Here is a 24,926-nt window from a genome sequence, read left to right as displayed (position 1 = left end):
AACATGTGTATAACTGGCTCTTGTCTGTAAACCAAATTTAAGAAGCAAGTTAAATCTTTCAGTTCTGGCAAACCCTAAATATCCATAAAGGATCTAGCCAGGAAAATCTTGTCTATGTATGTTGCTATGTGAAAAGTAATTATGCTCCAGAAAACTAAGCGAAGACTGTATGTTTCCTTTCACTTACCACATGCCTCCGAAACTGTAAACCTAGCTCTCTGTGGCTACATCCAGCTGTACAGATGCTCTGCATGTGATGTGTAATACAGGATTGCTACAGTGAAGACAAAGAACCAAGCTTTTCCAAATTAAAACTGTAAGTCTAACAGCACTAAGTTCAACATGTGGGACACAGGGAAGGTAGATGTTTTTTTTAAGGAAACATGGTAACTGGACACAGCTGGTGTTTCAAATCAAACAGGTTAATGGAAACTCTGTCATACACAGGGGTATTTCTGAGCAGAAGGCACAAATTAAAGTTACAGGTTATGATGGAGTGTAGGTACTACTTTAGAGTTCAATTACGTGTTAGGATTTTCTTGAAAAGCTTTGAGAAAGCGAAGTGTATTAGTACTGCTAAGCTAGAAAATTCAGAGTGGTAATCACAAATCAGCTCAAAACCCTTTCCTGCAAAATGCTAAGTAGACTTAGCAGAAACAAGGAACGTTCCCAACAGGGGCACCTGGAATGTAAATAAACACTGCCAGGAAAACCAGGACTGCTATTAGCCACCTCCTCCAAAAGAGACAAGAAAGCTGAATTAATTGATGAAGGAAGTTAGTACATAACTCAACTGGGACAAGAGATTAATCAATAGTTAATAAATGGGGCCAGGTTGAAGTGAATCTTAAAATACAGAAAATGTTGAAAACCAAGGCACAACATTAAAGACTGAGAATTAACTTGTTCTCACTAGAAGAGGAAGGGTTGCAAAATAAAGCCTTTAGCAGTAGCCATCAGCCATTTTTTTCTATCTCCTGAGAAGGGAAATTGGTCTCTTGTATGTCCTGCACACCCTCAAGGATGTTCTAAAAGAGCAAGTGAGATGAAGCCACTTTCTCTAGTAGATGAGTAAACATTCGATATTGATAAAAGTGTTTAATGTTAGCAAAACAAAAATATAGCTTAATAAGTTAAAATAATACTTGCAGACATTTTAATGAATACATTTACCTAAACTTTTTAATTCCATTGAGATGCATGGCAAGATGCACACATTTTTTCCTGAATTCATAATGTAGGCCTATTGACAGTCTTGACTTGAGTTTCACATTATGTCATCTTGGAAATGGTGATAGCTACAGGATGCATACACAGAAACTATGTGACTGAAGAATCAGAGCAGAAACATCTTTATCGTTTGTCTTCTCTTTGAAAAACTAAGTATGGATCCTGGAGATGAAGAGGAAGTCTGTAGACATAATGAATATCAAAAATCCAGATGAAGATGAATGAAATTCCTTCCTCTGCTGACTATGTACATTCATTCCTGAAAGTAAGACATTACGTATGGCATCAGACTGAGAGGGACGGGTTGATAAACTGGGCGACAGGTTTGTCTGGCATTAGTGGATCTTCAACAGCATGGAGAATTGGAGCAACAGCATGGAAGACTCAAAAGTAAATGCAAAGTCATGCAACTAGGATGGAATAAATAATAAATCCCATGCAACAACACAGGCTGAACAGTGACAGGATACTATGCAGCTCTGCAGAAAAGGACCTGGAGAGCCTGGTTGACCAGGTCTGGTACATGAGCCAGCAGTGCACCCAAACAGAGAAGGTTAATCACAACCTAGTCTATATAAGCAAGACAAAGGAAGTTATACAGTCTCCAGACCTTATCTGGAGTTCCATGTCCAGCTTTGAGATTTCATTTACAAAGAAGACACTAACACTATGCAGTGAGTCCAGGACTGGGTCATCAAAATTTTTAGGCACCTGGAACACTTAAAAAAACTAAGAAAGTCTTGGCTGAGCCTTAGGAAGAGGTACCTACGGGCATGCCTTCCTGCAGTCTTCAAATATCTAATGAAAGTTTATTGATAAGGTGAAGCCAGGCTATTCCTGCACACAAGAAGGAACAGACAAAGTGGAAAAACAAAAATTTCAATTGGGTGTCATCTAAAAAATTTATCCCATTAAGAGTGGTCAAACACTAGAACAGGTTTGCCCAGAGAAGTTGTGCAACCTCCATCCTTGGAGATATTAAAACCCAGCTGGAGATGGCCCTGAAAAACCTGGTCTAACTTTGAAGCTGGCCATCCTTCTGCAAGGCTTGAATCAGATCTCTGCTCTAACTAAAATTGTTCTAGGGTTCTACATGTTACAAGGAAAATTCCTCTCCTCTGACTCTATTTAGTTTGTTACTTCCTACTACCTGTTCTAATTCTACCCAAAACATTGACCAACTTCTCAGGAAGTGGTGTGGATTTTAATTATGGGACTCCTATTTTACCTAACTACTGATACTGCTTTGAAAGAGAAAGAGCAGCTCCTTGGATTCAATAGCACTGAAAGCCTCAGAAGGAAACCAGGAAGAATGACAGATTCTGCTCTAATTCAGAGCTAAAAAGAAAATATTCCTCAGAGTAACCAATACAATTTTCATTATTGTTTCAATATCTGGTATCAGAAAATGTATATATTGGCAGAAATCAGGGAGAGTTGGTGTGTGCTGGTAACATCTCAAGATTACGGCAGACGTGACTTGCTGATTTTGAAACCTTTACAAAATCTTCAGAAGATAATCCGCAAAGAACAAGTACATAGGTTCAAGTGTTGTGGGTGAAGGGAGAGAGAGGAAAGGAAAGGGCTACGCACAAGATAAACGCCTATTGTCTTCATTATTTCTCTCTGAAAATCTTTGGTTTATTATTTTAATTACAATACCCAAGTTAAATTACTCTATAAACAGGTTCTTTCTTATGGAATGCTCTGAAACTATACAAAATACCACAAAGACCATTGTTCATAGTCTACAAACATAAGAAAGGTTGAATAGAGTTGTGGAGAAGTGATTTTTTTATATACAGCAAAGATCATCTAAAAAAACAGCAAATGAAAACATGAAAGACAATTCAGAAGAAATTGTTTTGAAGTACACCTACAGAATTACAGTTATTAGATGAACTTCTCAACAACTGCAACAAAAAAAAAAGTAGCTTTCTTCTTCCTCTTGTAAAAAATTAAATTAAGCCTTCCAATCAGGCTATATGTTGACACCTATCCTCTTTAAGTACATTATCATCTTAAGTATATTCCTCATTTGTCAATCAAGTATATGCCTTACATGTCAATCAGCTTTCACCTAGGCTGCATAAACATACTTGTTAACCACCTTTTGTCTCCCATATATTTTCTCTCTCCAGAGCAACTGGAAGCTGTAAAGTTCAGAAAGAAGCAATACATTATTACATCACACTTCTATGCCATAACAAAACTGCTCTTCTTTGAAAGTGTATGAATCCTGCCCAGCCCCAAACTATGAGGCAGGGAGTCCTGTGTTGTCTGAATCTGGTGCTAATACTTCTTAAAATAATGCAAATAACAATTTTTTGAGGCCAAATATTCCAAACAAATTAGGCTCCATATGCTGTGTTGATTGTATTTATATCTTAGGAAAATATCAAAGGCCCCTGACCTGTTATCACTAGTGATGCAGGCAGCACAGGTTCCTGTTGGCTCTTCACTCTGCTCATAGTAATGGGCATCCACATGAGCTTCCTCAGCCTTCTTCTTTAAGATCTCTCCAAATTTATCTTTGCCAATGCACCCAAAGAAAGTTGCAGCTTTGTAAGGGGTCTGAATCATCCACTGCAGATTGAAAGGGGAAAAGAAAGCAAGAAACAAATTTCAAGTTAGCATGCCTGGTATATTCTTTTCTGCCATTATTTTCTCTTCACTTGCCATGTTTAATTCTGCACCTACAGAGCACTGTGACACACAAACATACACTTCTATGCCTGAAGTAAAACCTAGTACGTAAAGGGAGGGAAGGTCAGCAAAGAATAAAAAAGTTACTGTTAATAATCACACTGAGTATTTAATACCTAATGTAAAACTTAAATATATGTAGTTCAATATCAAATAAAGTAGATTAGTATGTTTTACAAGGTATTTCAAAACAAGCTCCCTTGCTCAAAGGAGATGCCCCTACATTTACATGCAATCAAACAATATATGGTATCTTAAAAGAAATTCTGTAGAAAACACGAAGGAAGCAACAACAAAACCCACACAAAACCCGGAGACATAGTGCATAAGGAAAACAATAACTCTGAGAAACCTAAGAAACATCATGCAACATTCACAACATATTTAAGAACTAAATGGTACTGAAAATAACCATTTGTGTCTACCATTTAATTATATGCAAAAAAGGAAATGCTCCACATTTATACTGTTAAACCATGCATGAAAATACCTATCTCCAACTTTACTAAGAGCAGTCCTGTCACTTGAATTGTAAAGAGTGTACCTGCAGTGTTGCTAAGCTGCCAGCTTATTTCATAAGGCTCCTCTTTTATTAAAATAAAATATGTATCAATCAACAGTAAATGCAACTCCATTTTATACTAAGATAAAAAATAGCATTTAGCAGATCTGTAAAATTGAGAGTAAAAAATGTGAAGAACAATCGTAGGCCCTGCTCTGCTGGTGGTGAGTCAATCAATTGAAGTCATCATAATTCACTCTAATTACAGTCAGAAAGCTTATCCACTCAATCTATAGTATGAATTAAAGGCTAGAACAATTTACTGCTCTACTAAAACCCTACTTATAATTGTTTCCTAATCAAGATTTAAATAAATTATAATGTCTCCATTACAAAGCAGCACTAGTGGTAGCTGTGGGTTGCAGAAAGGTCAAGTAACTGAGTTGCAAAAACATGCTTAGTCACATCTTTATTAGTTTCAGCTTCAGAGGAGAAAAAAAGAAAATAAAATTTAGTCATATAGCAGTCTTCATTAATAAGGCAAAGGTGGACAGAAGTTGCAAGGCCTCCTTCCTGCAGCAATTTAATGCTTATGAAGTCTAAGGACAAAGATTGTGCTGTCAGATGGTGGCAGTGTTCAATCTTACTTCAGGTATGGTTAAGTAAAACAGATTATTTACCAAGATTAAACATTTTGTGACCTACTGTATGCAAATATGGAACCAATTTTCACACCAGTAATAAGAGACGTACCTGAAGCCTTGTGTCTCATGTTGAAAAGCATGCTATACTCTCAAAAATAACAAGAATTAACAGAGATCACCATTAACAGTGTCTATCAAAGCACCAAACCTCACTAATTTTTCAAACAATATCATATTTCAAACTGTACCTTAGGCTTAGAACACTTTATCAAATGACATAACTTTTCTATTCTTTATATGTGAAATCTGACAAGATCTGGAGCATAACAGAAGTAATACTTTACATAGATCTCTGAAAAAAAAGAATTTCCATCCAAGTACCACAGTTTTGGCTATTGGAAGCAGCTCAGTTTGAATTAACATCTGATACACGCCACATATGACTGTCATGATCCTTACTTTCAATATAAGTAAAGTTATTCTTGAGAATGAAATGTCACTATCTAGGATTTCTTGAATGCAGACCACTTGTTCTATAAGCAGTGGTTCTACTCATATTCATGATTAATCAAAATACAGGTGTTCTATGGGAGGGTAATATTCCCACTATTTAGATATTACTTTCAATTGAACATCTGAGCTACTTTAAACAACACTGAGGAAGGCAGAAAAGCAGTTGAGCATTTTGTTTAAAAAGATCATCTCATCACAGATCTCCAGTTACAAATACTTCCAGCTTCTTTACATTACCTCCACATATTCCCACAATAATGGTGAGGTGCTGCTAGTTGTAGAATTCCTCCAAACTGTTCCTCTTTTCCTCAGCTAAAAGTCTACATATTAGTAAAGGCAAAAACCTGACATCATATGACAAGCTTGATGAAACTCAACTATAGAAACATCTCTGTGGTATACCATTGATGTTGCACCCAGTGGAATGAGTCACAGCAGGCATTTTTTGCATATGTGTGAAAAAACCGAAAGAGGCTCCAGGTGGACTGTGGAGCACTTTAAAAAAACAGTTGTCCCTGAATTGGCATTTAATTTTGAATAACCTGATATGGAAACAGGCTTCCGTGGGTTACTTGTTATTAGCTTCCATGGGTTACTTGTTATTAGCAACATTTTGGCTAAGACACTCTAAATGGGAGTAGGGGTGAGCCATCACGAGACATGTATCACCATGAAAACAGTCACGCAGCATTGTAACCAATATCAAATGAAATCCAATAACAAAACAAGCGCATTAATGCCAGGTATACAGTTATATAAACTGTAAATTAATTTTATAGATTTATGTAGAATACAATATTTAATTGAATGAAAAAGATGCTAGACAGAAACAGAAAATGACCCATCTCAGCAGGCACTAGCATAATGAGTTAATTATCCAGGGTCTGGCTAAGCAGTAAGTCAGCTATTAACTGACTGTATTGACAGTCTGGTCAGGAAAGGTTGGCACCTGGCCACACCACGAATCCTCACCATCACCCCAGGGAATCTGTGGCTGTTAATGTCTCAAAGACAGAATTGTCAAAAGTGGGAACTTATCATGAAGGAACAAGACAGCCTCAGGAACGGGATACGACAAAGGAAAATCTAAACCTAGACTGGTTTATGAAAACTAATGCGTTTCTCCATCCTACAGTTTTCTTCTGTCAATGCAGCTTGGACATCAGGAACCAACAAGGACAGGCCCTGACCTTTTCAGTTAGGATAAGCATCTGGGACAGAAGAAGGAGCTCAGGAAATAGAACACCTTTCAGATGTTGTCTTGAGTTAAACAGATTGTATTCTCCTTACACTTTTGTTGCATGCACCCTGGCAAACTAAAAGCAAATATTAACATTTTCAAAAAATTATTTTTTTCCTTTAGTGTAATTCTGTCTTAAATTTAGGCTGATTTCAAAATAAGCATCCTAATATCAGATTGCTCTATCTCTACAGCAACATTATTGCTTATGATCAAATACTGAAGCCAGCACTTCCAAAAGAGGCTAGTACCCTTGCTGCTTAATACTAAGAAGTGACAGAATGCTTCTCTCCTTATTTTTATGAGATTAGGAACATCTGTATTTTTTCATGTTAGCAGGATGAACTCTTTGGTATGCTTTAGCTCTAAGAGAGGTGCAGGAACATATGTGCTCCAGGGAGTGGGTGCCAACTGCAGAGAACAGCATTGTTTTTTCTTGCAAGATGCTGAGATGCTGAGAAAACCTGGTAACAAGTAAAAGTTCTGAAGACTCAAGTGTGAATTTGTGTAACTCCTTGGAGTTGACTATGTCCCACTCTTTCATATCCTCAAAGATGTGGTACATCTATCTCCCACTTTTGTCTAATTAGGAAACACCTTTGGAAACAACTTTTCCTACAAGTTACAGAAGCAATTCTACCAGGACTAGAAGGGATTTGACTTTGATTAACTACTTAGTGCTGTATTTGAGAATTATACTAGAGATTACAAAGCTACCTGAATGTTCCCTTACACCGGAAAAATAAAAAAATGCCCCTTCATACCATGTGAAAGAAAATCAGTCGTCTTTAAGTATTAAAGAAAGAATGGGAGAAAACTGCATTCTTCGATTTGTGCTTCCCAAGGTTATCCTACTTAGCTTGAGAAGGTCATGCTTCTGCCACAGGGGCAGAGGTCAGTATCCCATATCACAACACTTGATCTGCATTCAGTGCTTTTCTTCACTGTTCCTGCAAAGCTCACTGTAGACGAGGACCTCTACCTGAAGCAGTTGATCCAGTTCACCTCACTATCTCCAGCTGCCAAGACACTTCCCATGCAAAAGGAGAGTTGGTCACTACTGGGTCTCAGTACACAATCCCAGAAGACTTAAAAGCAACATCATACTGATGAAGCTTAAAACAGCTTTATAGCCTTCTGACCAAAACAAAGATCCTTCAGCAATTACTTCATTTCACTCTGACTCTATGCACTGCTTTAAGTGCCCCTGTTAACTGGACAACATAAACCATCAGAACAAAGAGGGTGATGAAGACATTATCAGTCCCACATTGTTCTCCATCTGAACTCCTTACCTCCTGAATTCTTTTTTAAAGCTGCAGCCAATAGTGCATTTCTGTATCTGTCAGTCCTGTTAAACTAACCATGCCAAAGAATACAAGCTTTGCTTAGGCTGACATATCTTCTGCACACAGGAGTTTTCAGCTGTAGATTTGAATCCTAAATGCCTAGAAACTGACAACACACCAAGAAGCATTATGCCCCTTCACACTGCAAGATCTTCAAAACTCATTAACAGTGAATACAGACATCTGAAGTGCCTTATTTGAAGCTGGACTCTTCTCTGCATGATCTGTCAAATCTGATCTTATTTTAAATTGCAACTCACAGAGGAGAGGACTCCAAAGACCTAAAATTAGCTAAGACTTTATATGCTTGCTAAAATCTAAACCAAACAATGTTAACAACTACTTATCAAGCATTCTTTTTAGTAAATCAGTACAGAAATAGAGAAATACAAATATTTGGAGTATCTTATATTTTTATATTCTGAATTTTAGAATGAGTCCATACACTTTTCAAAAGTCTGTTATACCCCTAGGACATGTCTCATCACCAATTACATACACAGTCCATTCAAAAGCTACCAATATTTTTAGGAATATTTTAGATGTTAAAAAAAAAATACACCATGCCTCATCTTAGAAAATCAGATAAAAAGAGAAAAAGTGGAATAAATACCTAAATCTTTATATATATATATATATATATTTAAATCTTAAAACACAAAATCCTGACAATATGCAAAATAAGTCTAAAAAAAGACGTTAGTGTCACTGTTTCAAGTGAGATCACTTCTGTCTTGTGAATGAAGTGATACACCTCAGGCACAACTGGACTGCAACATTCTGTTACCATTACACATACTATGTAATTTAAAATCCCTACCACGGTGAGTTAACCCAAGACAGCAGCTAAATGCCCACCCGGTCAATCCCTCAATCCTCCCACCTAGAGGAGAGAACTGGAAGTGCAGCAGTGAGTAAAAAAAATGCATGGATCAAGGTAAAATGATGCAAAGGCAATAATTCACCACCTCCCACCAGAAATTGATGTCCAACCCGTCTCTAAGCCATGGCTACCTTGGAAACACTCTCCATCCCTCCCTGCTCCCCACAGCTTTATTGCTGACCATATTCCATATGGTCTGGACTACTTCTGATCAGTTGGGGTTGGCTGTTGTGGCTGTCACTCTTCTCAACCTCTGCCCCACCATTCTGGGGCAGCAGAGTAAAAAACAAGAGAATGCCTTGATGCTGTACAAGTAATGCTCCGTAACAGCTAAAATACTGCTGTGTTAAACAACACTGTTCTGGTGACAAACCTAAAACAGCATCTTACAGGCTGCTATGAAGAAAATCCAACTCCATCCCAAACAGACCCAGTACTTCGGAATCATTGTTATGAGAATACAGCACCAAGACCCTGGAAAATAGATGAGATACTACAGTTTTGTCCCAACACCTCAGCAATCTTTTTTTCTCCTTCCCCCCTCCCCCAATTGATAAACATGCAAAGATTACTACTGCTATTATCATGTAACAGTCATACAAGAAAAAAATGGAAAAGAAAAAATAAGCTTATCTTTACAAAAGCAGGCTTGCAAAAAGGAGCCCCATGTCCTGTACAGTGATTCTCCTACTGTTAGCTGAAGCTGCCAAATCTTGCATGAGGAATTGATATTGTTAAAATGCAATGCAACTGCCTCAAGCATCTTGCAGTCAAATGAGATAAAAGTGATACTATTTTTTAAAGGAAAATACTAGCTAGAGCCTTGCAGTGAGACCAACATCTAAGTCTTATCAGGATTTGGTTCAACATGTACTAATCAAATCTCTGCACAGGAATATCTATTAGTTCCAGTACAGTGCCACAAGTTGTGTTTTGATATGGCTTTTTCCAATTAAGATGTCTATCGAAACGTTAATCATCCAGCAACAGTACTTCACTCACTTCTACAATTAAAAACAAAAAGGTAACAAACTGCCTTTTAACAAAATCCATAATCCAACTATTTTCAGTGCTACTAGTCTTTGTATTACATTTCCTATTCTTTCCCTCTTGGTCTTCATCCGCTTGACCACCGTTTTATTTTCGGTCTAGTTTGCAAGCTTCTTTATGTACCAGGAAAAACAAGCATATTTTCTGCAATTAAACACTTAGTAGTCATAATTCAAAGTTTCAAGGTGGCCAAAACGTAGCTCTCTCTTTTATTGCACCCCTTAAATATTGGCCAGTCTAGGCACCTAGTTCCACTACTCCTTTCTCCATCACACTTTTATCCTGGGTTTGTAATGCTACAGTTCTGTCTCAAATACCTTAAGTGCTGCAGCCAGTCTTCTTAAGTTCAACATACGTTATTTGAGGCCAAAGGCAGAATGTCTCCTGCAACACCTTACAAGCAAGTAGCTGAGACCACAGCTGGCCTTGTGTCCCTTCCTCATTTGAAGCACAGAACCTGAAACACCAACTGCCTCCTCCTTGGTTTGATCTGATTTTTCCCTTCCACAACATCAACATGGTCCCTTTTCAAAACCAGGCAGAAGATGACAGCTACAAAATAGGGCTGATCATGCCACTTCTTTAACACTCTGATGACACTTACATGAAGGTTATCATAACAGTAAAAATTCCAGGTTTACTTGGGATTCTTCCACAGCTTTTTCAGTGTATACAACTATTTAGTAAGAAATCAGCGAATATTACAAAGTTATGTACAAGGTAAGGTTTAAGAGTATCTGCATCAGTAAAAGAACTCAAATATACTAATCTCCTTGCATGTGAAACATGGCAAAGTGCAAAATAAAATATGACAGCAAAAAAAGCCTTTTTCTCTGTGGTTAGAAACTGTCATGTTAAGCTTTAATGGAAGCATATTAACAACAAGAACAAGGAACAACATATTGGTTACAGTAAGACAGGCCCACTGGGCAACTGTACACTACTGTTAATCATGCTTGAGCCTACTCTATCTCTAAAGAATTACCACTTCATAGAGATATAGCAAAGACTGAGAAGTATTTTTAAAGTGCTTTTAAATCCTCCAGTGTAAAATCCTGTATATGTATTTACCTGTAAGGGAAGCTGATATTGCTGCAAAGTGACATTTTAGGATATTTTGCACATGATTTTGCATATCTATAACCTTAAAACAAATCTTTCTTTTCAAAATGCAGGCATATGTCACTCTCACTCCCCTGCTAGATGATGTGCAGTCTGAATGAATACACCCACACTCAAAATGACAGCAAAAAATCCACAAGTGAAGAGATTTCTTTCATTGTCTGGAAGCACAGAATTCATAAAGCACAAACTGTAAACAGCTGCCTATCAGCTTCTATCACCAATAGTATCAAAAACAGATGGCAAAGGTCAAGTCAAAGTTTATTGACAGTGATGAACTTTGACAGCCTCTATTAAATTACTTCTTCCTTTAAGGTGTATGTGATCAAAGCAGCAGAGAGATTTTCACTCAGTCACATAACAAGCTATTTGTTGAGACTGAAACATCTGGTCAGTATCTTCTAACACTGCAATTTCATACACAGTTAGCAATAGAGTACATTTCTTCTCTTCTTCTTACAGGGTCCATGAGGGTGGCACATATGGCTGATCATTTAAGTCAAAAAGGTTTCAATTCCAGGCATTATATACAATTGTGTCTATGCTTTATAGTATTTTAAGTCTACCTACCATCATTTTCCATCATCACTGCTGTCTGCTCTATTCTTAAGCTCTAAAAGCCCACAAATATGGCAGAGCACTTATAGCTTAACAGCTTTTGGCTACTGGAGGTAGAAAGCAGTTAACACACAGGAGTTTTTAAAGTGGCAGGTCTTCATCTCTCTGTTGTCAAGAATTCCGAATGTATTAAATTATTTACCAAAGTTTCACTGGCACAGACAATAATTTTTGTCATAATAGCTAACTCCTCATTTATAAGACACTTCCAAGCATACAGAAATCCCTGTTTTTACTAATTTATAAATTATTATACATTTTAAAAATATAAGACAACATACATTTCAAGTGAATATGTGATAATTATAAGAAATTGATTAAGAAAAAAATGCTGAGAAAAGCTTGCCTTTAAAATTATGCATCTGCATTGATACAGCAACAAGTACAGGATAATGTGAAGTGTACTTCTTTATTCCATTTCTAAACTCCATCATTTTGGCTTAAAGAAAAAGGAGGGCTAGTTGCAAGCATGCCTAGAGAAAGTACAGTTGAAATAGTGTTCAGTTACTATTGAATAACCTTCATTTTAAATTGGTTAATGGTTGACTTCCACATCTTATTCCCATACTGGTTGACTCCAACTAGTATCTGAACCTTAAAAGTTTACTTAGCAGTTGTAGGAAGACATGGACTCTAAAACTCCTAAAATAATTATGCTTCATGTCCAGAGGCTGCACCAAAGGTATAGTGAAGGGGTGGGCAGGCAAGGGAGAAGGTAAATGAACTCCATGTGGGAAAATCTACAAAATGTTTAAACAAAGAGAGAAATCCCTTAGAGATGTCACTGGAGATGCCTGGGCTTTTCTAGAGAGTATGCTGACTTTCAGTCCCATGGCATTTATGGAGCAGGAGGAAGGAAGGAAGGAAGGAAGGAATGTGGCAAGTAACCTAGATTTTAAAAAAATAAAATCTCATTTGTCCACTAGAAACTTCTGAGTTTCATATAAATGCCGAGACACGGCTTACCCGTAACAGAACATATTTACAGGTTGTAAACATGAGCCTAAATAAGAGCCTGTCACACTGTGCCACAAAGGTAGGCAGACAAGTCAGGAAAGCAGCTAATTAGCTGTCACTTAGCACTAACAGCATTGGTAGAGAAATTAAGTATTTAGCCAGATTCTAACTGATTCTATTATTTTTTGTTAGAAATGTGAAAAGGAAATGTTCCAGGAATGTCTAAGAAGTTCAGAAGTGGTGGGGTTAGACAACTAAACTACAATCTTTTTTCCAAGAAAACCACAAGCATTCAACCCAGTCACAAAGAGTGTAAATTCAGCCTAAACTTAAGCATAGAGTATTGTGGTGGAACATTCCACCTAAGATGCTAAGTTTATCTCTTCCACAATTACTAAAGAAGATTCTCCAGAAGAGACTGTGAAACAGCAGCTTAAAAAAAAAAATAAAAATCTGATGTTTCTCCTCAGACTTCAAGGCTTTCTCTCCCTAGATTAAAAGCCCTCTGAATGACAAAGACAAAACTTTGGAAAAGTGACATGAGGCTATGAGTCAACCCCACTAGAATTAATATTATATGATTGGCCTTTCCTAAGTGTTATCCCATTTATTCCATGCACAGTTCTACATGGAAATGCCCCTCACCCAAGGTTCAATATTCTTCAGGAATGACCCCTCATCTAAGGAAGAAAAATGTGAACCATCTCAAAAACGACTGCCTTAGGACAGACGAGTCTCAGAAAAACCTCTGGATTCCTGGTGTGTGAGTTCCAACCGCATTTATTTGGAAATGCTCTATGTCCACCAAAGACTGAGACTAGCACACAGATCAGGCTGAAGTTCCAGGGGAATACTGGATCCACAGTGTGCATATGAATAATTTTGAGAACTCATACATGCTTTCACAAAATAATAAAGGGAATTGCTGTAGTATTCCCAATAGAAACTACTCACTTCCTCAAATTATAATGTTTTATGTTACTGAAATGATTCCATTATCATGCTTATTGTTATGTGTACAAACACTGGTACCTCACTTGATCAATTCACAGAAGAACAAGAAACTTTGTCTAAAGTATATACCTTCTAAATTACCTTTCAGCATCTTATTACAGTACCAACTAGATATCAAACCAACAAAGAATATTAGCTGCACAAGAAGTACCTATTTCTTCTTGTTTCTTGCTTACAGAAATGAAGAAGTCTGGACAAATGGCAGGAGGTTTCAACAGGTCTCAAAGGTGTGAGTCCCTTTGCATGCACCCTGGAATCCCTGTGCTCACCCATGGAAAGCCAGATGTAGCCAGAGCTCCCAAGACTGCTCTCATGAACAGCAGCCCCTGTGCTGCACCCAGGCAGGAATCTGATGTGCAGTGCCAGGTCCCGCAGCTCCAGCTCCCTTCTCCTCTCCAGGATGTCTAGGGTGAACATTTTGTAGCCCAGTGCAGACAAATTCAAGTCTCTGTATCAGATGCTTTTCCTAACCACTTAGAGGAGAGATGGTATGCTGTTCCACCATGGTAGTTAATATCATACACTCACATAAATAGATGGGTTTTATTCTATTCACCACTAACTCAACAGCAACAATCTTGTTTTTCCTGTTTCTTAACTTCTTAAGCATAGAAATACTGTATTGTATTTGCTCCAGTTCATAAGAATAATTTATCTTGCCAGTTTCATCTGTACTGCCTTTAGATATGCTGTGATAATACACAAGCAATACCTTTGCCAGAATAATTTAAGACAGCTTCCATTGGCCAGAAACTCTAAAGATATTCAATTTTGATTCCCAAAATATCAAACAAAATAGCAATACAGACTGATTTATTAAAGCTTTTGATTACTTTTAAACTGATGTACTCCTTCCTTCCTGATAATTTTTATATTTGATTGTAACAAATCTTAGCTTCTTTTTGTATAATAAAATGTATGACAGAAGTCACATATAATTATGTGCAGTTCAAAGCAGTGCTTGGCACTACCTGAATTTCTTGGCACACAGCTCAAAAGCTCTACTAAGTTCAAATACTTTTCACAGAACATATAATTTAGTAGCCAACTCCTATGTACTTCTGAAAAAGTACTGCAAGTTGTTCTTAAATATTTTTTTTCCTGCATTCAATTCCAGCTAAGACACTTGACTCCCCTGATGTGCTTAGCCTCATCACTAACTCCAAGACCTAATTCATTAGGACTGGAAGACAAGGGAAATCTTGCATTTACTAGAATGCTGGGTTTGATTAAAAGAAGCATCAGCTCTTTCACTGTTGACTTAAAAAAAGCACAGGACTGGACCCAATGAACTTCATCTTTTGTACAACAGAAAATACTTTTTTCAAACTCTAAAATAAAAATTAAGAGAAAATAAATACATACACAAAATATGATGGAGAAGATGCTTTGCTGATAATGGTACAGTCCTGATCCAGTTAATATTCTTTGAGTGAGGTGCATTTTGAAATTAATTATTTCTTTTTCCAGTTTCCTCTGGGAAGCTGGAAAGTACAGACCTGTTACCTCAATTCATTTTTACACTGATATAAATTTATTCATTTCAAGAGAGCTATGCATGATTTATGTAGATATAAACACAAATCCATACCTAGTATGACACTGTATATACAATATTTTTGTTTGGTAATTTATCTTTTTTTAAAAAAAAAATCTTTTACCCTTTCAACCTCTTAAAGAGTATCTGCAGGTATGTGTGTAAGCTTCATTATTCCAATGTTTTAAAACACTACCCAATATAATCTTCTACAATGCATGTATTCACCATTATTAAATTATAACAGTTAAGATCTATATCACGAATTGACATCCAGTGCAGGAGACACTCAGAAGAGTATAACTTGAAAAATTTAAAATAAAATCAGAAAACATCTCATCTGCTCTAAAGTCTGTGCAACAATAAAATACCAAATTTTGAAAACCAACTATTTACCAAACACAATATGGAGTATTGTGCCTTTTAATTTTTTCTCCATGAACATGGCGAGCCAAGAATAAATTGTAACTAAAATTGCTGTAGGGATAACAAACTATAGTGATTTAGTGATGGGTATTTCAGTTCAAGCCTTATGATCCTGCTGGTAACAAGATCCTTCATATACATACAAAAAGAGCGTCTCTGAAAATGTGTTTATCTTCTGTCCCCCAAATGCACAATTTTAGGATTTTCTCATTCAGTTTGTTATGTATTTTGGAACGCTTGCTATTGATGAAGATTATATTGTAATGGTGAAATGACAATTCTGAACTTAGTTTTGAAAGGTAAGAGTTGGAATAGCTACCATTGAAGAAATGAAAAAAGTATCCCATATCCAGAAGGAACTGCTTTCTAGCACATACTTCAGAACATTTTTGTTCCTACAGCATCATAACCAATAGATGTTACAAAAATTTGCATAAAACTAAATTAAAAATCTTGTGACCAAGATTTGGTGTGATACAGGCTTGGCCTCAATGCTATTAAATGAGAGAGAAAACTTCAGCTGATGCCCTGAGAATACAGTAACTTTATTAATTGTCATAAAGTCTGATTTTTCTCCCTCATGGACATTTCAAAATATCCAGAATTATCTGCTCTTCTTTATAATACATCTGCCATTAAATATCTTTATCTCAGCCCAAATAAGAGTACATTTACTTTAAATAAATTTTTTTATGTATGTTTTACAGAACAACAGTCTGAGCAGTAATGTAATTCAACAATCTGTATTTTTCTGCTCAGGGGCATTTACTGCTTTCAGTAGCATCAACCAACAGCAATGAAAGCCAATAACTGCACATCTTCCTTGGACTGGCAGCAGGATATGCTAATTGTCAACCTTGAAGATCTAACATCTTAGACAGCATGTACTTAATCTGAAGCCCTAACTGCATATGTGCTAATTAGTTTGGATCTCAAATTATAATTTTATTACTTTGGTATTTTGTATAATGATTTTCTGTGCAGCACAACATCCATCATATTGAAAGTGCACAAGTATAAATGTATTTAACTTAACATCTAATGGAAACTAAAAATCAAGTGTCTTCAAACTATAAATATATTAGCATATTTTCCTTCTCAGAAAGATACAAACTGCAACATAATTCTAAAGGTTTTTTTCTGGAGTTTTGGATGTTGTCATTGTTGTTAGCTGTTCCACTAATGTTAATTACATCATTACATGATTTCCCATGGATAACAACTTGTAATTCCATCTACTTATTCTCCGCAGAGGAACACAGTAGATTAGGAAGCTGTCAAGATGATAAAATGACATTGAATGCAAATTTGTATTTGTAATATAGCATGCAAGATTTGGTAATGCTACTTAAAACAGAAGTAGCAAACTAGCTTCAGGCACTGAATGTATGTTTCAGGCAGTGAATGTATGAAAAATGCCAGTACATTAGAATAACTGAAGCAACCACAAAAAATATTCTATCTAAACTTCATTAAGTGGAGAATCTGTCAATAAATCAACTGAAATATAAGGACAAGTATCAATATTAAAACACTCACCACTTGTATCCGGTATAACATTATTTGTCTTGACAGAAAACCTACCAAGTAATGATATAAAAGTTCCACTGATTAGTCCATATTTTTAATTTTCCAGACCAAATTCCTTAGCATTTCAGAGACTTCTAAAGTAAAAGCCAATTTTCTGCTCATACTTACATTGATGGAACTTGACTGATATAAGTGGAATTATGACAGTATAGATGAAGAGAGAATTTCACCCTATTACCTTAATCTGGAAGGTTTTAGTTGTTACACACAGCATACAGCTACTCAAGACTAAGTCCCCAGGATACAAATACATTGCTCTACTAATGGGCTGTGTGGACATTCAATAGTAATTGTAAATCAAGTTGAAACTGAACAGACGAGATCAATGGTAGACACTTAGCAAAGTTCTGCCTATGATTACGATTTTAAAGCAAACACAACCACTTTTTAATCATAAGAAAATACTAACACATGTCTTTTTATTAGTTTAGATACTAATCAGTACATCACATCATCTTACTAGGGAGGCTAGTCACAACCACAGCTATTGCTTCTATTTTTAGAATTTTTATTCCCTCTTTATTTTGCCATTTTAAAATTTACTATTATTTTCCAGAAAATAAATGTAGCTGTCACATAAGGAAAGACTGATTTTTGTGAGGCTAAAATTTATTATGCTCTAAGTTTTAAATTAAAAGACATTTCAGAGGAGCAAGACCATAATCATCAGCTTTTCAGAGGGTCTGACAAGTACTTATAATGTCTAAATACAGATTGACAAAGCTAGTATTTCTACTGATGAAATGCAACCTGGTAATAAAGTGTCTTCATACATTTTGTCCTGGAGTGCACATCAACTTAAGATTTTTACTACACAGATCCAATATAGCAGACAAGATTTTACTTCCTCTTTCTATGGACCTTTTAACTTAAACACCCATAGACCAACACAAGGCAAATACTAAGCAACAGCCTCTTTTAAAGGTTAAGTTACAAATGAACCCACATTCAGATAGTTCAAGTTTACACCTTTAGTAGCTGTTCCTATTACATCATTGCCCCCCAAACAAAGACAAAGTTATGAAAGAAACTAGTATTACCAGCCTACAGCTAACCTTTATTAACAGACCAGTGTGTCATGCCTGGCATGTCTAAATTCAGATTTACCAATACTTCAGGTTGCTCCCTCAAAAGATGAGAAATAACTGTGAGTAAGGATTCCTTATAGGTTTAGTGATACTACAAGTTCCCCCTTTAAAATCCATAATTTTGATGAGCTGCCTCTCTACCAGTGAGACTCAGCACCAGCATACTATCTTCCAAAGCTTTTTACACACAAGCCAAACCAAACAATTTTCCAAAATGTATTTGTTAAAAACTCAGGGTTAGCCAGTATTTTAACACTTTGGGTAGTTTATCATGACAAATGTAGGAAAACAATGTTGTTACGGTCATTCCTGAAATTAAAAATTACTTACAGTAAAGCAGCATTAAGTGAGGGAACTATATCTAATTTCCTTGCTAATACATTACTAATTTTAACAGTTGCTAGAGTCTGAACAACTGACAGCAGTCTTAAAAAATGAGAGCTAGAAATACATCAGAACAGTTATCTTCAACTGTTTTGGAATGAGGCTTTAAACACACAACTCTACAATTCTGTAGGCTGCATGTTCAGAAGCTGTAAAAATCCTTTTAACCCTGACCTTACCAGAGATCTCACAAATATCAACCCCAGGTGTTATGCCATTAAGCTAACCTCCCCCCCAAAAAACCCTCAACAACAAAAAAACTGCAACGCTGATATGGAAGTCTAAAATTATTCCTCAAATGTTTTTGACTACTTAGAAAACAAATAAACAAAACCACAACAACCCTCCTAAATTGTTACTCAACTGTCAGTACACACAGATGCCAGTTAGTACCTAGCAAGTTCAGCATTAGCAGATTTCACTGCTGTACACCAATAAATAGCTAAAACACACAAAAGAAAATTCAGAGTGAATTCTACAGCACAGCAATGAATTCTGACAACTGGCAGTGAGCAATGATGGATCACACTTAGGCACTATTAATAACGTCTATCTAGTATGTAGAAATCAACTAATTTATGGAATTCTGAGTTTAACGTTGCCCATGACATTTGGATTAGGAGAAAATCCACTTTTTTGTAAGACAAACTACATTAAAATAAGGAAGCAATTCTAACAACACTATATGTATGACTGAGAATGAAACAGTTGTTTGGTATTTTATTTTGTCACTTTAGTGGCTTAAATACATCTCCAGATGTGCCTTCTCTGTTGTAATATACAGCTGTCATACAACAAACTCTTTAAGGCAGGAGAGCGTTTTTTGCTCACTTAGAATCACATCACCAGAAGACGATGCTCACTTAGCCTGTTTCCCCAGTAAAAATTCTACTTTTCTGTCTGGGACAGTACATCACCCAAAAATTTCCAACTGTAGCTACTTGGAAAGCAATCACAAGTTTTTCTTCCTTGAACAAGCTATGATTTCAAGACAAGGTCTGCTGGAACTGTAGCAATGAAACAAATGCACCTGGAAGAACACCAACGTATTGTTACAAGTACATCATCAACATTTGTTCAGTCAATCACAATAAACCATTCCCTTTGCTGCTTCCATCAGAATACATAATTGTTTTCACCCTTTCATCTTATGACACATGGCAACATCCTTTAAGATTTCCTTTTTGAAGAGTGTCCAGCCTTCCTGGACCCCTTTGCCCTTCAGGACTGTCTCCCGAGGGACACTCTCAACCAGTGTCCTGAACAGGAGGTACAGTGAGGCACCTTCCCTGGTAGTCTCACTTACCAGTTGTGTCAGGAGGTTATCTTCCATACACTTGAGGAACCTCGTAGACTGTTTCTTCTCTGCTGTCTATTTCCAGCAGACATCTGGTAGGTTGAAGTCCCCCACCAGAACAAAGGCTGGCAATTGTGAGACTTCAGCCAGCCACTTGTAGAATACCTCATATGCCTCCTTGTCCTGGTTGGGTGGTCTATAACTGACTCCCAGCACAGTATCTGCCTTAGTCACCCTCCCTTTCATCCTTACCCATAAACACTTAATCATCACCATAATCAAGCTCTGTACAATCAAAACACTCCCTAACATATAGAGCCATGTCACCGCCTCTCCTACCTTGCCTATCCTTTCTGAAGAGCTTATATCCATTCATTGCAGCATTCCAATTGTGACAGTCATGTCATCATGTTTCCACAATGGCAACTACATCATAGCTATCTTGCTGCACAATAGTGTCCAGCTCATCCTGTTTGTTGTCCATGCTACGTGCATAAGTGTAGATGCACTTAAACTGGGCAACTCATTTCACCCCCATCCTTGGCACTTCACCACTAGGTTAATCTCTGGTGGCCTAATTTTATCTCCTTCCCCTTTTGAGTCTAGTTTAAAGCCCTGTCTATGAACCCTGCTAACTCTTGCCCTAACACCTTTTCCCCTGCAAAATAGGGTTTTCTCATTCATTGCCAGCAGGCCCAGTGTCTTGTACATCAAACCACTGTCAAAAAACCCAAAGTCCTGCTGGTAGCACCAGGTTTGGAGCCAGGCAGTGATCTGGTGGCTAATAAACCACCTTAAAATTTACTTCACTATACTTTAAGTGTTATACCAAAACCAAGAAAGTTTCTACTTACTCAACAATGGCTAAAATATTCACCTAAACCAAGCAATAAATACCATCTATGTAACCATTATTATCTGTACTACTTCCTGTGTTCTGAAGACAGTGTCTACCACAAGGGTCAGTAAAGATGGAATCGTACTTTGTATTTGGAAAACGAAATTACTTCTAAACATGCAGTCTGAGATCTGGATCATTCAGTGAAACCTTCTACATGCACACTAACAGGAGTTCCTGTTACCTGCGGCCTTCTGCATAAATTGTAGGGAGTTATAACACATTGGGTAAAAAATAAACATATAAATATTTTAAAAAGCCACTCTATCTACAAGTCACATTTTTTCAGATCATCACAGTGGCACTCAAGAAGGGATTAAAATTTTTTTCAGCAGTAGATGCATGGTGGTGAGAAGAGTAGGTTAAAAATTTTCAGAACATTAGTGTTTGTTCCATAGTCAGGCCTAGAATAGAGCCAAACAAGAAAATATAAGAACTCCAACTACCTGTAACTATCTGACTCAACATACAGAGAACAGAAAAAAAAGAACACAGCACTATTATTATTATTATGAGTCAGCAGTGTGCCCTTGTGGCTAAGAAGGCCAATGGCATCCTGGGGTGTATTAGAAAGGGTGTGGTTAGTAGGTCAAGAGAGGTTCTCCTCCCCCTCTATTCTGCATTGGTGAGGCCACATCTGGAATATTGTGTCCAGTTCTGGGCCCCTCAGTTCAAGAAGGACAGGGAAGTGCTTGAAAGAGTCCAGCGCAGAGCCACAAGGATGATTAAGGGAGTGGAACATCTCCCTTATGAGGAAAGGCTGAGGGAGCTGGGTCTCTTTAGTTTGGAGAAAAGGAGACTGAGGGGGGACCTCATCAATGTTTACAAATATGTAAAGGGTGAGTGTCAAGACGATGGAGTTAAGCTTTTTTCAGTGAAGACCAGTGATAGGACAAGGGGTAATGGATACAAGTTGGAGCATAGGAGGTTTAAGATGAATATCAGGAAAAATTTTTTTACTGTAAGAGTGACAGAGCACTGGAACAGGCTGCCCAGAGAGGTTGTGGAGTCTCCTTCGCTGGAGACATTCAAAACCCGCCTGGATGCCTTCCTGTGTGATGTACTCTAGGTGACCCTGCTCTGGCAGGGGGGTTGGACTAGATGATCTTTCGAGGTCCCTTCCAACCCCTAGGATTCTATGATTCTATGATTCTATGATTCTATTAACACTAAATGCAGCAGCAGAAGGGATTTCAATACATAACTCCATGGTTCTCTTAAAAAGTTCTCAACCTGCTTCAGTAATTCTTGATGAGGTTACTATCATGACGCTAGATGTCAAAATGGTCAGCAGAAACAAGACATATTGTCCATTAAAAGCAAACCTCCATAAAGCTCTCATTCCACCTTATTTAACTGCACAAATACAATTTGCTCTCTTTACATCTCACAGAATCAGTAATGAAGTTTTGCTTTTTTGTTATGCTATACATTCACCACAATCATACAGCAAGTAGCCAAAAATTAACTGACCTAATAGCTCTGCCTTGGCAAATCAATAGGTTTCTGTACAGCACAAAGTAAACTAGTACATCACTCGATTACTTTTTTTTCCTTTGAGTCTAATGATCACATTTCAGTAACCAATGAACCAAACACAGGTCAATTAATTCCTTTACTGCATTAAGAAGTTATTATCTTGACATTCAGGCATAACTCCCATTAATGTTAATAGGAGTTATGCATGTTTATCACAGTGACAATAAACTCTTTTAGATACACAGTACAGAATCTGCAGGCAAGTGTAAAGATCCTTTGATAATAAACTGTACTTCCCAAGTCCAACACAGAAAAGCTGTGCTTCAGAAGTTGAACTATTTAGTCACACCAATCACAAATCTAAGTGGGGACAGTCATTTTAACCGCTCAGAAAATGCTTCTGCTTGTTTCCTTTAAACAACTCCTTAATTTTACAGTCACACAGAAAAAGACTGAAGAGGAGAAATTTTGTCTTAACTTTGCATGTATTAAAAAAATGCAACATATAACTTTGAAGCATACAAAAAAATTGTATGATGGGAAAAAAGTCCAGGTGAGTGGATCTGCAGCTCTGAGGAACAAATCAACGGGGCAATGTACAAATAAAATAAGGTCTTGGGGAAGAGGCAAAAGTGATGTCAGAGGAAGAAGCCACAATGATCTATAATATTAAAATAATATTGAGTAGCTTAAGATGTTCTACACATTAAAGTTATTACATTTACAAGTTTGACACTAAGTTTAATTTGGCTAATGTAAGTTTATCTGCAACTATCTTTTTTTAAGTCTGCAATTTATGCTTTTTATGAATTTATTATTTCTTTAATCTACAATACTGTGCAGAGGAAAATGAAACTAAATAGAGGGTGAAAAACTGTGGCTTTAGAATTCTTGAATCTAAGTTTTCAGAATAAATTCAACCTAATACATTTTTCAATACTTCATAAATACTGTAAAACCCATGTTCAATTTTACAGCTACAGTCTGTATAATCTAGAAGCAAGTTATTTTTAAAACACTGAATAGATGACTGGATTCTTTCAGCTACAAAAGAAAAGTTTCTTTGAAAGACTGCCAAAAATACTTTTATAGCTGATACGTAGCTGACACATTAACCTGCTAAATGTGTGTGGAAGTACTAATGACTAAGCAAGGGATATCAAAGACAGTGAATAAAAGAACAAACAGCTGCCAGTACTTGGCATTCCATTCTGCTATCATAGCTAATATGATTGGCAAAGGAAATTACACCTACTTTATAATAATACTACTACATTAGGCAGAGACTTCTAGATGGAAGTATTCCAGCACTTCATTTTCTAAAAGGTGTTGTATGATTCATTAGAAAGAAAGGAATAAAATATACTACTACTTTAACTGCAATACTGCAGAGTATTTTAAAAACAATGTGTCCAGATCAGCAGTATGCTAAGAGATATAATGAGTACTCTTTTCATACGGATATACTTTTTACTAGCATAGGATTGTAACGCACTTGAAAGCTTTCAGTTAAATATATATGAATGACCAAGTGAATTGGTGCTGAACATTTTACTGAAGAATGGCTTTTTGAATACTACGACAGCATGAGAGTCCCATTTTAAGTATTCCATTCTACATTAGTAACTATGGAAAATATTAAAAATTTCATTTGACTAGCATGGAAATTAACATTTAAGAGCTACTTACAGCTTCGAAAATCCCCCAAAGGATTCTAAGTTGCAAAAAAGCCAATAAAACCTGGAGTTTCTAACTTACTTAATACTTACATCTACTAACTGTTCTACTATATTCAGTGTAAAATGGAACTCTACATGTTAATGATGATCAATAGCTATAATTTCTGGTAATTTTTATTTTAAAATGTTTGAATAAAAACATTATTTTTAAAATTAAACTTTTAAATTTAGAAAATATTACTGTAAAAATCTGAAAACACTAGTTTAACACACTGCCACAGAGTTCACAAAACAAGACTTGCTTAAATCTTTCTTTGTAGAATTTATAATGCATTCAGAAATATTGTCTTGTGTTTTTGTCTGACAATATAAATAGAATCACAATAACATAAATATTTAATTAAGTTAATAAACTAAAATTCCCAGAGCAAAAATTTGTTTCATGTACTTAATTCTCAATAACTTCCTGTTAGAAAGCAAGAGTCTAGGGATCTGTTACCCACAAAAGCACTATAATCCCAATGTGCTTAATTAGCTCTTGACTGGGACCAGACAGGAGAATAATAATGAGCTACAAATATTTATTCCACTTAAGTGTTTGAACCATGCTTATTTACTAATGTAAAAATCAATAAAACGATAATTCATATTCAAACATGAAGCACCAAAGGAAACAGGAAATAGCGTTACTTCTTGTTGAACACCCCTCTTTTAGCAGAG

At 36.5% G+C, this 24,926-nt stretch overlaps 1 protein-coding gene across 3 annotated transcripts in view; it reads right to left on the bottom strand.

Annotated features, from left to right (window-relative positions):
- ADK (adenosine kinase) overlaps positions 1 to 24,926 on the bottom strand; it is a 282,611-nt gene that overhangs the window by 148,596 nt on the left and 109,089 nt on the right. For all 3 annotated transcript variants that reach the window (XM_051616394.1, XM_051616396.1, XM_051616395.1), the window contains exon 5: positions 3,644 to 3,816. In XM_051616394.1, the coding sequence (XP_051472354.1) occupies positions 3,644 to 3,816 (173 nt within the window). The remainder of the gene's footprint in view (positions 1 to 3,643; positions 3,817 to 24,926) is intronic.

Source organism: Apus apus, chromosome 4 (genome assembly GCF_020740795.1).
Source record: "Apus apus isolate bApuApu2 chromosome 4, bApuApu2.pri.cur, whole genome shotgun sequence".
Taxonomy (NCBI): Eukaryota; Metazoa; Chordata; class Aves; order Apodiformes; family Apodidae; genus Apus; species Apus apus.
The sequence above is the reverse complement of the archived record's forward strand: the minus strand, read 5'-3'. Positions and strand labels throughout refer to the sequence as shown.